At 47.3% G+C, this 16,735-nt stretch overlaps 1 protein-coding gene across 1 annotated transcript in view; it reads left to right on the forward strand.

Annotated features, from left to right (window-relative positions):
• The window catches only part of SEC23A (SEC23 homolog A, COPII coat complex component), a 342,836-nt gene that overhangs the window by 208,775 nt on the left and 117,326 nt on the right, over positions 1–16,735 (forward strand). The window contains exon 13 of the mRNA XM_082242896.1: positions 2,418–2,524. Within this exon, the coding sequence (XP_082099022.1) occupies positions 2,418–2,524 (107 nt within the window). The remainder of the gene's footprint in view (positions 1–2,417; positions 2,525–16,735) is intronic.

The raw sequence follows: 16,735 nt of genomic DNA on the forward strand, positions 1-16,735 counted from the left end.
TACTGTGCAAACGTTTTAGTGCACAGTACTGTAGTACTATGTGAAGAAATGCTGTAAATTAACAATGCTTTCAAAAATATTTGATATGCAAAGCAAGCAAATAGAAGAAAAATCAAATCAAGATTTGGTGTGACTAGTCTTTGGCTTCAAGCCAGCATGAATTCTTACACTTGCACACTTTGTACATGTGCACTAAATCAGGGATTTTGTAGGGTTACAGTGCCTTTAAAAAGTATTCACACCCCTTGAAATTTTCCACATTTTGTCATGTTGCAATCAAAAATGTAAATGTATTTTATTAGGATTTTTTGTGATTGACCAACACAATGTAGCACATAATTGTGAAGCGAAAGGAAAATGATAAATGGTTTTCGCATTTTTTTTTTTTTAAAAATAAATATCTAAAAAGCGTGGCGTGCATTTGTATTCAGCCTTCTTTATGCTGATACCCCTAACTAAAATCTAATGGAACCGTGAAATCGAGCCCCTCCATCCCCATCAAGCTCAGCTCGATCTCATCCCCCATTGGGGGGGACATCCCCTGCTCAGTACATTGTCTTCAGCATTGGCTCCCACTCAAGGTACTGCCTAACCACTTATGCTAATTACATGGTGGCCAGTGTTTTCCCATCCATTTTTTGGAGTTTCCTGTCATGATGTCCTTAATAAACTGAGATATTTTACCCTTAATTTATCAGCCTTGTTTCCTTTGTCTGGGGGAATGCTTTTTATCCCACATTTTGTTGTTTATGTGATATATCAGTTATGCCAAGCAGGTGCTAGTAATCATCAATTTCATATGTAGGTTAAAGCCTATCCATTAACTGAAATCTGAAGCAGCTGTGTAGGAGGCTTAAAACTGGGTGAAGAACAGCCAAACTCTGGTGAGGTTATGGAAGACACTTTGATCTCACAGGCCATACACCATAGCAAGACTGAGCACAGCAACAAGGCACAAGCTAGGTATACTGCATCAGCAAGGTCTCTCCTAGGCATAGATTTCAAAGCAGACTGGGTTCTCAAGATGTGCTGTTCAAGCTCTTTTGAAGAAGCACAAAGAAATGGGAAACATTGAGGACTTAGACGCAGTGGTCAGCCAAGTAAACTTAACGCAACAGATAAGACACATCATGCTTACTTCCCTTCCACATCAGAAGATGTCCAGCAGTGTCATCAGCACAGAACTGGTGGAAACCAGTTCCACCCAGGTACACCCATCTACTGTCCGAAGATTTCTGGCAAGAAGTGGTCTTCGTGGAAGAGTTGTGGCTAAAGAGTCATACCTTAAACATGGAAACAAGGCTAATTGACTCCACTATGCATGAAAACATCTGATCTGGGGTGCAGAAAAATGTCAGCAGGTGCTCTGGATTGTTCAGTCAAAATCTGAAATATTTGGCTGTAGCAGGAGGCAGTTTTGTTGGCCTAAGGGCTAGAGTGGTACAATAACAGTGAAGTGTGGTAATGCGTCGACTTCAAAACTGTATGCAAGTGTAACTAGAAGAATTGATGCTGTTTTGAAGGCAAAGGGTAGTCACACCAAATATTAATTTGATTTGGATCTCTCTTCTGTTATTTACTTTCCATTTTGTTAATACAAATAAACTATTAGAGCCCATTCACATTAGCGCGACTTGTCAGGCGACTTGTCAGCCTGACAAGTCGCGCTCGGTCGCGGTCCATTGATTAGCCCAGGACCCATTCTAATAGGAGCAACACAAGTCGCTCCGACTTAGAAAAAGGGTCTTGTACTACTTTGGGGCGACCTGGAGGCGACTTGCATAGACTTCCATTATGTGAAGTCTCTGCAAGTCGCGGTGCACGCGACTTCACAGGTCGCCCCCCAAAGTCGTGTCGCGCTAGTCTGAATGGGCTCTAACACTTCTAATTCTGAAAGCCTTTCTTATTTGCAGCATTTTTTACACCTGCCTAAAACCTTTCCACAGTAGTGTACTTCTAAGAATTGGTAAGCTGCAATATGTTTTATTTGGGATTTCAAGTTTTCAATTGAGGTGAAGCACTCATTTGTGAAGACATAGTATTGTCAATACTTTATTTTTACAAAATAGTAATGATCAGGAAAGAGATTTGCATTTGCTAACAGGAAAGAAAACCCTTGTTTGACTATTTCTAGTTACCGTAGTTGTTCTCTTTATATTTCAGTTGGGTCCATCTAGTAGTGAAAGTGTTAAATGCGAGATGCTTACATTGCCATTAAAGAGGCACATAATGAAGCTGCTGCTGCAGTGTGTTTACACTCAATATACAATCATAAAAGCTGTGCCAATAAGTTCATACCTTCCTCATTAATGTATTCATCTTGAGGTCCCTGGTGTTAAGAAAATGTCAGATGAATCAAAATGTGGCAATTTGACACAGATGTTTTAATTAATGTTTTCTTCATCTTATTTGTTTAGCATAATGCTCCAATTCCACAAGGGGGACGAGGTGCAATCCAGTTTGTGACACAGTATCAGCATTCAGGCGGACAAAGGCGAATCAGAGTAACCACAATAGCAAGAAAGTAAGTAGCTTGCTGCTATAAGGATATGTAAGATAGGTCATAAAATGTCTGGTTTTCTCATGTGATTTGACCTGTCAGAGCCTTTCTAGCTGTTATTGATTAGTAGCGTTCTGTAGTACAACATCTCATTTATGGGTAGGCACTAGTTAGCTGATCCACCCATTGCCTTCTTCCAGTAACGAGTTTTCCTCGCCTTAGTATTTCTGCCTCTCTAGAATCTCTGTCTTACAGCTGCATCATAAAGAGTCTCACTTCCCCTACTGCAGTCTTTGTAAACTCTTGAGGAAACCCAATAGGAAAATCAAGGCTTGCGCACAAAGTCAGTGAAAGGCAGGTGTACCTGGAAACTGGGGTAGAGGGATCTCCGTGGCAGAAGCCCAGATTGATGTAAAAATCTGGTTAGTGGTACTCGGACATCTCATACCTAAAATTGGAATATCAAATTCAGGTGGAGGCTGACGCTTTAACAAATACTTGAATGGAAGCAGGGTTCAGCCTGCATATAAAAAATGGGATTATATATTCCTTTGTTTGTGTGTTTGGAAAAATTCCCACTGATTGCCAGTCTTTATTAGACTTGACTGAACACTCATCTTCTGTCACAGTAATGAGAAATCTGGTAATGTGTGGCCGGCTTAATACAAGAAATCTGAAATCGGATCAGATGAGAAAGTTTATTTTTTGCATCAGGTTTTGCTTTTTCCTCTGTTTAGAAAGCTTACTTTGCTATTTGGATTCTGACCTTTATGTCTTCTCACCACGACCTGGTGTGAGCAATCTGACCAAGTTGCTCTACATGTCACAGCAAGTCCAGACTCTGCATTCCCTGGAGCCATGAACTGTTCCTATAATTAATACCTGGAAATGCATTTTTTTTCTTGTTGAATACGTACCAAGATGTGAATTATGGTAATTTAGGACTCCATACAGTCATTGGGACGAAATTGTTTAATATAAACTAATTACACAGCAGAGCCTAACTTCAGGCAAACTACCCTCCAGATCATTCTAGTTCCAGAAAAAAAAAATTTCTCTGTCGCTCATTGACAGACGCAGTCCTCTTGATTAATATCAAATCGGGTTATACTGCCCTCTACAGGAGTAGGACACTAGGCAGAAGGAAAACGTTCTGGCCACACCTTAGGGGCAGTCTCAGAGGGTATATCCTCTCTCTCCCTGCTGCAGGATGTCAGTTTTTTTCTGTCTAGTTAGGAGTAAGGACCTAAGTTCCTTGCTGGGATCTTTGGTCCTAGCAAGATTTTTTTTAGAAAATTTTTTTTTAGGCAGCTTTTTTTCTCCAGTTGTTCCTGTGAGATCTTCAAGCAAGTATGCTGAAACTGGGCGACGGGCTGGATGTTAGGATCCAGTGGTCACCCCAGTCAGCCTACGAGCGCGTGCAGGCCCTAGCTCCGCACTGGGTCGGCCGCGACATAGTCCCACTGGACGGGGACTGACCCTGCGAGTTAAACGTCTCGCCTGGACGCCAACGACCAGTTGGAAACTGAGTCACGGCGTCCGTATTGGTCGACAGCCCCCCCACTTCGGTGGAGAGGGGTTCTGTCAGGAGTTGGCGCCCACCTGTTCCGGTATGGTGAGTAAAATGTTCCCCCTCTCCCCCTGCCGGGTTTGTGGGTGGACGCGGGCCCCTCCCTGGGATGACCGGAATCCCCCCCCTCTATCCTATAACAGGTGTCACAGATCCCCCTCTTGAGGGTGATTTAGTGAATAGGAACCAGAAGGCTTGGTTTGGGAGCTGACAATCGGTCACTGTATGAGGGGCACTGTAAGGGATCATGACTGTAGTCAGTGGCTGGCATTACTATTAGGATGGCCATGTTAGAGGGCTTACCTGATACATAAGGTGCAATACAGGCCGATGCCTGTACCTGGACTACCGCCATCCCCAGGCCGCCATCCTCCCGCAGGCCGCCATCCTCCCACAGGCCGTACACCTCCCGCAGGCCGCACAGGCCGATGACGACCTCCCGCAGGCCGCTGCTATTTTGCACAAACCGCTGCCATCCTCCATAGGCCGCCGCCATTTTCCCGCAGGTCGCGCGGAGCCGCCATTTTGGCGTAGCCTCGTGTCTCCAGCATGGGGGCAGCCATGTTTGAGATGACCAAACACCTCGAGGAGTAATTGGGAGGCGCCGGAAGGCGTGTAAAGGGGCGGAGCCGCCTCCTTTACCCGGGAAAGCAAGCCAAAGACTTCCTGTCTGTAACAGACAGTGCTGGAAGCAGGTTGATAGAAACTTCTGTGCATCAGGTGGTGAGCCTTGGGGTCTCTCTCTCTCTCTCTCTGTGGGGTCCAAGCAGGTAACACTGAGGGGCGCTGTTGCGCTGGGGGATTAAGAAAAGAAAAAAAAAAAAAAAAAGTTTTTTCTTTGAAATTATTTTTTTGTTTGCTGGCAAGTGTCATATATAATCATGGACCCTGCCACACATGTATCCCCACCTGATCCCCTCGAGGTGGCCGCAGGACCCTCCAGTACCCCGCTTGTGATTGATGCATTATCAGCAGTTTTGGAGTCTTTGGTATCCCGGGTGGAGGTAGCCTGTCAGGGACGGGGGTCAAGGAAGCGACCCCCGCCTACCCCTAATATATCTGATACTTCAGATACGTATTCTGAGCTGGTCACTGCAGCTGCAGGTCCCTCTGCTGGGGCTGCTGTCTCGGGTACGGTCTCCTCAGATAGTGAGGAGGACGTTTCTGCCTCCGCTATAGCGCAAGAAGAAGCATTAGTGAACGCACTAGTCATGTCTGTCCGGGAAACCTTAAGTCTTGAGGTTACACCGGCAGAGGTAGATGACACGGAGATTCCCTTTGGTACCAGCAAGCCTACCAAAGTGGCGAAGGTTTTTCCCTTGCCCAAATGTTTTGGTAACCTAATTAAGGAGGAATGGGATCATCCAAAACGAACCCCTGCTATTTCCAAACGCATTGCTAGACGCTATCCGTTTGAGGAATCCCTCCTTAAGAAATGGACGGTACCACCAGTGGTGGACCCACCAATTTCCAGACTAAATAAAGCCACTGTTATCCCGTTGGAGGACGCTCCGTCCTTTAGGGATCCGGTGGATCGAAAAGTGGAAGCCGAATCCCGCTAGGGCTGCAACTAACGATTAATTTGTTTGTCGACTAATCTATCGATTATTTCAATTTTTAGTTTTTTTGCTTAATCTAGTGTTCTTTTGCTTAATCTAGTGTTCTTTCTTTGATTAGTTAAATAATCCTTTGAATAACTTTACAAAAAATGATACGTACAACTTCTAATATAATATTTCAACTTTTATTAAAGTTTTTCCAAAAAAATACTTCAATGTGGTTGAAGTTTCAGTGGCAAAAATAAAATGTAAACAACACTTTAACATCAGGCAGGAATAATGCCATTAATTCAAAACCAAAAGCATTCAAAATGCCATATAAATTATAAAGCACTGCAGTCAGTGCTCAACAACACTAACTTGTGCAACTGTGCAAAAATACAAGAGACACATAAAGTGCCAAACACTTTAGGGCATCAGGCATGAAAAATGCCATATCTGCCTAACAGTACTTTAACTTCTTTAAACTACAAGTCAGCTCTCTGCCTTCAGGTAATCTTTTGCTGTATTGGCCATTATTTTTGGCCATTACTTTTGCACAGTGTTGAGCAGTGCTTTTGTTGGACTAGTTGGCTCCTTTAAAACTTGGTTACTTTTTAGGTATGTTTTCCATATACAGTGTTTGACCAGTATTTTTTTGGTGTGTGTGTTACTTGTAAATGTAAAACATACCTAAAAACTAACATAGTTTTAAAGGAGCCAAGTCCAACAAAAAGCAAGCACCGCTCAACACTGTGCAAATTATAATGGCCAATACTGAGGAAAGATTACCTGAAGGCAGCCAACAGCCATCTTGTAGTTTAAAGAAGTCCAACAATACAACCCAAGAGAGTGCAACAGGTACAGGTTGGGGGCCTGTACCTATAATATAGCATTGCAATGGAGGAAGGTTAGCATATCGACATGCTCTGCAGTTAGGCTTGCTCTTTTTTTAGTCACAATGTTGCCAGCAACTGAGAAAAGCCTTTCAGATGGGGTTGATGTTGCAGGCACACACAAGTAACTCTTTGCCAGCATAGCCAAGATGGGAAACCTCCCTTCATTTTCCTTCCACCATTTCAGTGGATTGTCTTCCTTTGGAATGGCCTGCTCACTAAAGTACATGTGTATCTCATTCCTCACAACTTCACTGTGAATTTCTGGATCTTGGATGTGAGAGTCATCCTCACCATTACTGTGGTGTTCATCTGAATCTGAACCGAGCAAAGAGTCCAACATAGACACTTGCCTCTTTTCTGAAAGTTTCATGTCTGGACTCATTGCACTGGCTGACTGAACCTGTTCCTCACATTGACGTTGATGTGTTTGCTCTTCCTCATATCTTCTTTTCTCTTCAAGAGCAAGAGCTTGGACCTTGAGGTGAACTTTTAAACTATCCTCTGCTGCCAGGAATTTTAGCTTGCGGAATCTGGGGTCCAGGGCTGCTGCAATAAGACATATATTTTCTCCTCCGTCATCTCTGAATTTAGTTTCCCTCTCCCATCTTGTGGTCATCTCCTGTGCAGCAACATTTTGGAAAGCCTTGACTGCCGCTATCTCGCAAATTGTGCTCTGTATGGATTTCTGGAGGCCTTTTACCAAAGGAGGTAGAGCGGAACCAGTCACATAGGACTCTCCACTCAAAAAAACAGTAGCACACTCAAAAGGCTTCAAGGCTTGTTCCACTTCCTCAAGTAAGCTCCACTGATCATGTTTTAAATCCAGGAAGCGCTTCCCTCATGGTGTGACATCAGGATCGGAAAGTGTGGCAGTCACAGGCCACCTCTGTTCAAGCAGGCGACTGATCATGTGTAAAGTACTGTTCCATCTTACAGATACATCATTTATTAGTGCATGATCAGGGGTACCCATTTGTTGTTGCTTTGCTTTAAGCTTTGTAGTGGCCAGCTCACTTTTTTTAAAATGTTCCACAAGGCACGTCGCAGCCCTCAGTGTCTTGCTGATCTGGGGATCCCTCAGGGCATGGTTGACAACTAGCTGCAATGTATGACCAGCACACCTGAGAGAAGAGATGCCAGGATGCTTTTCTTCCAAAATAGGCAGAGCAGCGACAACATTTGAAGCATTATCATGAACAACTGCAATTACATTGGCCATGGATATCTCAAACTTCTCAGCTGCTTTTTCCACCCAGTTAGCAATGTTTTCAGCTGTGTGGCGATCTTCAAGTGGCATAGTGGTCAGATTGTAGGATGTAAGCTTCCAGTCTTCATTAATGAAGAGGCATGTGACACACAAGTATGCCTCTGTGGCAATACTGGTCCATGCGTCTGTGGTGAGAGCCATTTTGGATTTGACATCTTTGATTGACGCTTTCAATCTTTCAAAATTCTCCTCATATTTCCTCTCCATCAGCTTCGTGAAATGGGACCTGGAGGGAAGTGTGTATCCTGGGTAAAATGTGCTGATCCTCTCACGAAATCCTTGACCGTCTACAATAGAAAGAGGTCTCATATCTTTTACAATCATGTGGAGTATGCTATTGGTAAGTGTAATGGCCACTTGGGGTGTGCAAGCAGTGACATCCTTTTTATGAAAGTAGAAATCTTGTACACAGCTTTGCCTCTTCCTGAGGAAAAACAACAATAATAATAATTAATAATAATAATAATTAATAACATTACCAATTTACACACATCTATGAATGCTCAGCCTCAACGCTAACAATATTAATTGTATTTTTTCTAGTAGAATTTTGAGATATCCATGGCCAATGTTGTAATTAATAATGCTGCAGACAGAGTGCAGTGACAGTCAAAATAGCTCTCAGGTGTGCTGGTGGTCAGATCATTGCACTTGTTGTCAATCATGACCTGAGGGATCCACAAGACAGACACTGAGGGCTGCAAATGCAAAATGCCTTGTATGTAGTCCACTCCATTTAAGAAAAGTGAGCTGGCCCGGCCTAAGCAATCATCAGCTAGCAATGCAATGCATTAATTAATATTGTTGAAATTAGTAGTACTAGTACTTACAAAGATGGCTCGTCCTTTGTGGTCAGTGCGCCAGGATGTTTTCTTCTGAGGTGCTCATGCATAGCAGTTGTGCTGCTGTGGTATGCCATTTCACTTTTGCAAAGGGATCAGAGGACCATTTTATTTGGCCTCTGCTGAAAGTATTCCCATACCCTTGATGACCGTGATCGGGCTCTCGCTGTCTTTTGTACTGGTGGTGTGCTGCTGGAACTGCTGCTGGAAGCCTTTTGTACTCTGCTGCTGGACGTGGAACCGCTGCTGCAGCTGGCTTTTTCTCCCCTAGGATCAGATGTCGCCATTACCGCTGCTGTTCCGCTATTTTAATGCAACTCGCGCGAGATGCGTGTGACGCCACGTCACGTGCTGACGCGTCAACGCTTTTTCCGCACGTCGACGATTTTTTGTAGTCGACGTGTCGTGGCAGCCCTAAATCCGGCTCCATTTTTTCCCTGATAGGGTCAACATTTAGGCCAGTGATTGCCATTGGTTTAGTTTCACAAACATTGACAGAATGGACCAAATTGTTACGCCGTGACATAAAGGGGAGAAGTATCCCCCCGGCAGTAACAGATTTGCTGGAGCAGATTATACAGGGGCTACAGTTCATCTGTGACGCCGCCCTGGACGCCACTCCATTGGTAGGGCGTGCATCTGTTTCAGCAGTGGTCCTCAGATGCGTGTTATGGTTAAAGTGCTGGTCGGCTGATCAAGGTTCCAAAAAGACTTTGGCTAATCTTCCCTTTAAGGGGGATCGCCTATTTGGGGCCACCTTGGATGAGATTATAAAGGATCTTACTGGGGGTAAGAGCACTTTTTTTACCACAGACAGCTAAAGGTTAAGGACCTCGTAACAGGCGAGGACCTTCCTTTTCCGCTCATAAAAAGTTTGTTCGCTCCGCTGGGGCGGGCGATAAGGGGAAGTCCTCCAAAGCCCCTTCAGGGGGTTTCAGAGGGCGCTGGTCGGGAAAACAAAAGCCCGACTCAGCCAAACCTTAAGATAAGACAGCCTGAAGGTGCGCCCCCACCCATCTCTGGGGTGGGGGGAAGTCTTCACCGGTTTCCGGATCCATGGCTTTCCAGAATCCCAGACAAAGGGGTTTGCGAGGTCATGCGGTCGGGATACAAAATCAAGTTTCGATCACTTCTACCGGTGCGATTCTTCCCTTCCAACATTCGACTATCCCCGGATCGCTTAAGAGCTTTGCGGGGAGCAGTAATAGACTTGATGCAACAGGGAGCGGCAGTTCCCGCTCCTTGAGCAGAACGTTTTCTTCACTTTTGCAAAAGATCACAAAAGGAGATTCTTTTCAGATGAAATCAGAATCCCGATTCTCTGGACAATCGGATCCGATTGAGCGAGCGGACCAGAAAGTCTCTGGTCTGGTAGCTTCGGTCTCCGATGCTAAGCCAGGGGAAGTCATTTCTTCCGACAGAATCCAGGTTACCGATAAATGTATTGGAACTGAGAGCGATCAGACTTTGTCTGATTCTCTGGACCAAGTAGCCTCAGGGCAACCCGGTTTGGATTCAGTTGGACAAGGCCACGGCCGTGGCTTATGTCAACCACCAAGGGGGCACCAAGAGTGCCCTTGCGGCCATAGAGGTGGCCAGCATTCTTCATTGGGCGGAACGGTTTGTTCCGGCTCTCCCCGCAGTATGCACTCCGGGGGTGGAAAATCGGCAGACAGATCAGGTCAGCCGTTAGATTCTGGATTTTCATCCAGAGATATTTCACCAGCGGTGCCTTCATTGGGGCACCCTGGAAGTGGAGGCGCGGAGTTTTGTAACCCGCTCCCGAGATCCTCGAACGAACACAGCAGGCGCGCTGGTCGCCCCATGGGGACAGTATCAGCTACTGTATGTCTTCCCTCCTCTCAAGTTGCTGCTGAAGCTTCTTTGCAGGATAGAGGTGGAAGGAATCCCAGTTATCCTGGTAGTTCCGGACTGACCTCGTCAACCCGGGTACGTCGACTTCATCAGGCTGGTCGCGGACGCTCCCTAGAGACTTCCTCTCAGGGAGGATCTGCGGTCTCAGGGACCGATCTTCCATCCTGCTTTACAATAGCTGGCTTTAACGGCCTGGCTATTGAGACTCAGGTGCTGAAGGACAAGGGATTGTCAACTTCAGTTATTCCTACTGTAATTAAAGCAAGGAAAGCGACTTCTAGAAAGGTCTATCATCGCACATGGAGGTCTTATATTGCGTGGTGTGAATCCTTTGGATTTCCCCCACGGGCCTATTCGGTGACCCGAATCTTGGCTTTTCTGAAACAAGGAGTTGAGCAGAAGCTGGCCTTGAGTACTATCAAGGGTCAGGTTTCAGCGTTAGCCATCTTCTTTCAGAAGCCTTTGGCTACTCATTCCTTAGTGCGGAATTTCGTCCAGGGGGTGCGGCGCCTGGCTCCGCCAGTGCGCGCGCCCTTACCGCCCTGGGATCTTAATTTAGTGTTGTCGGTTCTTCAGAATCCTCCCTTTGAAAATATCAGGGAGATTACCTTGCTTACTTTATCTCAGAAGGTGGCCTTCTTGGTGGCCATTACTTCCGCACGCAGGGTGTCAGAACTGGCCGCATTATCTTGTCGTTCCCCATATCTGGTGGTTCATAGGGATAAGGTGGTTCTTCGTCCGAATCCATCCTTCCTTCCTAAAGTGGTTTCAGAGTTTCATCTGAATGAGAACATTGTATTGCCTTCCCTATGTCCTAAGCCCAGTCATCCTCGGGAGTGTGCGTTACATTCCTTGGATGTGGTTCGGGCAATCAGGGTATACCTGAAAACTACGGACTCGTTTCGTAAAACGGATTCACTTTTTGTGATCACGGATGGCCCCAAAAAGGGGTTGCCTGCATCTGCCGCGACTATCTCCAAATGGATCAGACAGACGGTGGTACAGGCTTATTCTATTCCCTGTTAAGGCGCACTCCACTCGGGCGCTCAGTGCTTCCTGGGCCTTCCGCCATCAGGCGTCAGTGGTCCAGGATTGCAAGGCGGCTACCTGGTCGTCGGTTCATACCTTTACAAAATTTTATAAAGTTGATGTGATGGCATCGTCGGATGCCTCTTTTGGCCGCAAGGTTCTGCAGGCCGCAATTTGAGGAGACCGTTGGTCTACCTTGGGTTTTTTCCGTTGGGTTTTCAGTTGAGTCTCATCCGTTGGTTTGATGAGCCTTTAAGACTTCTAGTCGGCACCGGTTGGGCCTTCTGGATTTAAATTTTGATTTCTGTTATCCCACCCCTCATTTGTGGCACTGCTTTGGGACGTCCCGATTTGATATTAATCAAGAGGACTGCGTCTGTCAATGAGCGACAGAGAAAAATTGATTTTTGTAAAATCTTACCGTAAAATCCTTTTCTCTTAAGCTCATTGACAGACGCAGTACCCGCCCCTCTACTTTTGAGTTGGGTTGGGTTAAATTCTCTGACACTGCTTTGTGACATAACTGACATCCTGTAGCAGGGAGAGAGAGGATATACCCTCTGGTACTGCCCCTAAGGTGTGGCCAGAACGTTTTCCTTCTGCCTAGTGTCCTACTCCTGTAGAGGGCAGTATAATCCGATTTGATATTAATCAAGAGGACTGCGTCTGTCAATGAGCTTAAGAGAAAAGGATTTTACGGTAAGATTTTACAAAAATCCATTTTTTGTGACCACCTTTAAGGCCTATTCACACCTAAGCGTTTTGTAGCTTGAAGCTTAAAAAATGCTCAGGGAGAAAAAAATCAATTATTCTCTATGGAGATGGTTAACATTTACACTCCAAGTTTAGATTCAGGCAGATTGGTGCATTTTTGGTCGTCTGTTGTTAAGGAGACATCAACCCCCGGCATCCTAACAACGGTGAGTCATTCCAGCTGTCAGCAGGGATGAGGCATCTGTTGTTAAGGAGCTGGCATGCGCAGGGGATTCCCAACTGACAACTGAATGTAAACAAAAAAAACAGCGTTGGGGAAAAAAAAGCGAGGAGGTAACACCCCCCCCCCCCCCCAATCCATAACATTTTAGGTTGGATATGTTATTGTCATTGCATAGATAACAGATAACTGACGTGAACTTATGTCAGGAAGTGAAGATTATCATTCTGTACAATGCAATACAGACAAAACATGAGATGTTCTGGGGTATGTAAGCCATTGCCAAGGATAACTAAATTTATTAATCCAAGAGAGATAATGGGATAACAGAGGAAATTTTTTTGTTCAAAAGCGTGTTTGGCAGGAAAGCATTTGTAAGTTACTGGTGTTGTATATGCATAAGCACTTAATGTTGTAACTAGATACCATTGTCACAGGCTTCTGCACTGTTATTATGGTAATATCGCATTACAGTGCTCTGTAGATCATAGTGGAACAAGGCTTTGTAGTATCCATCTAGAAATAAAAATCCAAAATAGTTTTTCTCTTACGTCCTCCGACAGTCGCCGCCTCTTCATATTCGTCACATATGGGGTATTAGACTTTGCTCCGAAGGAGTAGCTAGGCAACAGAATATGTTAACAATAAAGCTTTAACATATCCCACCCTCAAGGGGTGGTCCCCTCAGTCAATACCCTCCTACTTCCTGCAACCATATCTCAGTTTTAATGTCTAGCTTGTCAGGAGTGGCTGGCTCTCTCTGTGCTGGGACTTTCTGTCCCAGACTCTTTCTTCTTTTTAATATTTTGTTTGAGTTTTTCTCTCTACCTTTTATTAGCTGTTATTTTGTCAGCGTTAGTTAGTTCTTCGGACGAAGAGGATCATGCGGACTGGGTCTCGGGCTGATCCCCCTGGTCGCAGGTTGTGGGTCAGTGGCTTCCCAGTCTGCCATCGAGCGTTCAGCCAGGTAACGCTCCTGGCATAGTGAACGACTCATCCCTGTTCGGTGCAGGGATGATTGGTGAGGTGGCTACCTCACTGGACGCTGTGCGGTTTCTTAACCCCATTTTGTGCGTCTTGAATTGCGACTCTCCCTGCCTCATGTGCAGCGGCTTGTTCGCCTGTGCGGGTCCCCCACGCCATGTGAGGTAAGTGTATTTATGTGGGGACCTGTCTGTCTGGGGGGGTGTCAGTCTGGGACTGTGTAACCTGCCTCTATTCACACTGCTTGTCTCCCTATCTCTCGGCTGCATGCTGTGGGCTGCAAGGGGGGGGGAGCTGTATGACACTGTGTGTGTCAGGCTGGGCAGTGTGAGAGCTGTGTGCTGTGGGGCATGTTTTTTCTTGGCATGTTTGGGCATATACAGCGATCGCTGCGGCGATCTAACATGTATCCTTATATTGGCTTGTAATGTGTGTTTTAATGCACTGTGGAGCGGCGTTTTCGGCGCCAAACGACGCCATTTTGCCTGCACCCGCTCCGGCCGCATGGTTTACATGCATGGCGGCCATTTTCTTGTAGCCTCCATAGGCTTACATAGAGCGCCCTGGCAGCATCACTTCCTCTTTCCAGGAACACCGATCGAGGCAGCAGCGGCGGCGAGGGTCTCCTCAGGTTTTATCCTTCTGTTCTTGCTATCCATTGCCTGTGTTCAGTTTGCATATTCCCTGTGGGGGTCTCATTGTGCTTGAGTGTGGTGCGGTGGGCTGCGCTTGCCGCGCTTGCTAAAAAGGGGCAGTTAACCCTTGGTTGTCTGGCATTACAGGGGCAATGGATTCTCAGGAGGGCAAATTTCCTACAGTATTGGTGGAAAGCCAGGGGACCGCTGTTTCCCCCCCAGGGGGGGATTTAGCCACTATTGTGGCTGGCCTTGCTGCTCAGGTGCAAATGCTGGTGGCTGCTCAATCTACTAAACGGCCCAGAGTTGCTCTGTCCTCTGATTCTGAGGGTGAAGGTGATGGGGCTGTTCTGGCAGGGACCTCCTTATCGGGGTCCCGCTCCTCTCTTGATCTAGTGGGGTCTGAGGTGGAGGCTGAAGTTGAGGGGGTCGATAATTCTCCCCCTGGCTCGCCTGAAGAGCTTGCAATCATGGATGAGTTGATTGCTTCCATTAAGCAAACGCTGCGTTTGCAGGACGAAGTGTGTCCCCCCGCTGCCTTGGCGGCTTATGGGACGCAGAGAAAACGCAGGACGCCGCAGGTTTTTCCCTGCAATGCTGATTTTCAGCGCGCTGTTAAGGATCAATGGCGCGATCTGCGCAAACCTTTTGCGGTACCAAGTAAATTCAAGCTGCGTTATCCTTTTTCGCCTGCCACTGATGAACGGTGGTGTGTGCCTCCACCAGTGGATCATGCAATTGCGGTTTTGAACAAAGCCACTGCGATTCCTGCAGAGGGTTCCCCTGTTTTCCGTGATGCCACGGATAGGAGACTGGAGTCTCTTGCCCGTCATACTTATTCTGTTACGGGTTCTATGCTTAAGGCTCTGTTTGCTTCTCTCATGGCGGCCCAGGCGATCGCAAGTTGGACGCAGATGCTTAGGCGCGTCCTAGTGGCCGATTCGGCCTCGGCGGCGACCCTGGATATGGTGGATCAGATCCACCAGGGTGTTATGTATCTGTGTGATGCGGACCTGGACTTTATTCCGTTGGCTGCACGTGTGCACAGCGTGGCGGTGTTGTCTCGCCGCCTGGTTTGGTTAAAATGTTGGTCGGTGGACCAATCTTCACGTAAGACCTTAGCCAATCTGCCTTATGATGGGTCTCGCCTTTTTGGGGAGTCCCTGGATGTGTTGATTAAGGGGATCACCGACGGTAAGAGCACTCTCTTGCCCCATTTCCCCAAGGCTAAGGGGGCTTCTGGGAAGAAGCATGCAAATTTTCGGCCCCCTCAGGGGTCCTTTCGTGCCTTTCGGCCACACTACAAGGGCAAACCGTTCAAAGGTCAAGGCTCTCAGAAGAAGCCCTGGTCTGGGAAACAGAAGTCCGGCCAATCCGGACCTGCAGCCCATAACAGTTCGGCCTGAAGGGGCGCCCTCACCCAGTTTTGGGGTGGGGGGACGCTTGCTCGGTTTTCTTCAGCCCTGGTTGGCCCGTGTGCGGGACAGATGGGTTCTGGAAATCGTTCGATCTGGTTACAAGATTGAGTTTCTCTCTCGGCCGGAGAGCAGATTTTTTCCCTCAAATCTTCAACTGTCTCCAGAGCACCTGCGGGACCTGCACCTGGCGGTGCGGGACCTGAGGGCTCAGGGAGTGGTGGTCCCGGTGCCTCATCGGGACAGGTTTCGGGGGTTTTATTCCAATCTGTTCACCGTGCCCAGAAAGGAGGGCAAGGTTCGTCCGATTCTGGACTTGAAGGCTCTGAACCGCTCTGTGCGGGTTCGCAAGTTCCGCATGGAATCCCTGCGGTCGGTGGTGGCTGCCCTGGTTCCGGGGGAATTCATGGCCTCCATCGATTTGAAGGATGCTTACCTTCACATCCCCATATTCGAGGGTCATCAGAGGTACCTTCGATTTGCCATTGCGGAGGATCACTACCAGTTCGTGGCGTTGCCCTTTGGTCTCGCCTCGGCTCCGCGGGTCTTCACCAAGGTGCTTGCACCGGTTCTGGCATTATTGAGGGCCCAGGGCATTTCTGTCCTGGGGTATCTGGACGACATTCTGGTTCGGTCTACGACCAGACAGGGTCTGGAGGAGGACCTGTCTGTCACAATGCAAACTCTGCAGGAGTTTGGTTGGACGATAAATTTTCCAAAGTCGACACTGAGTCCGTCGGTTCGTCTCCCCTATCTGGGAATGATACTGGACTCGGTGCAGGCGAAGGTCTTCCTGCCGGAAGACAAACTCAGGACTCTCCGGGAGGAAGTCAGGTCCCTCAGGGACGTTCCGAACTCGTCTCTGCGGACGTGTATGAGATGTCTGGGATTGATGGTCTCGGCCTTCGAGGCGATTCCTTTCGCACAGTTTCACACGCGGGGTCTCCAAGCGGAGATCCTGTCCAGGTGGGACGGGCGACCTCAATCTCTGGATCTTCAAATCTCGTTGAGTCTTCGCACCAGGGAAAACCTTCTGTGGTGGCTCCAGTCCCCGTTGGTGTCCGGGGGCAAGTCGTTTCGTCCGATCTCGTGGACGGTGATCACCACGGATGCCAGCCTGTCGGGCTGGGGTGGAGTTCTGGGCGTTCTGTCCGCTCAGGGGACTTGGTCGGAGGGGGAGTCTTCCCTTCCGATCAACATTCTGGAATTGCGTGCGATAAGGCTCTGTCTTCATCGCTGGACGGACC

Source organism: Pelophylax lessonae (assembly GCF_965119305.1).
Source record: "Pelophylax lessonae genome assembly, chromosome: 13".
Lineage (NCBI taxonomy): Eukaryota > Metazoa > Chordata > Amphibia > Anura > Ranidae > Pelophylax > Pelophylax lessonae.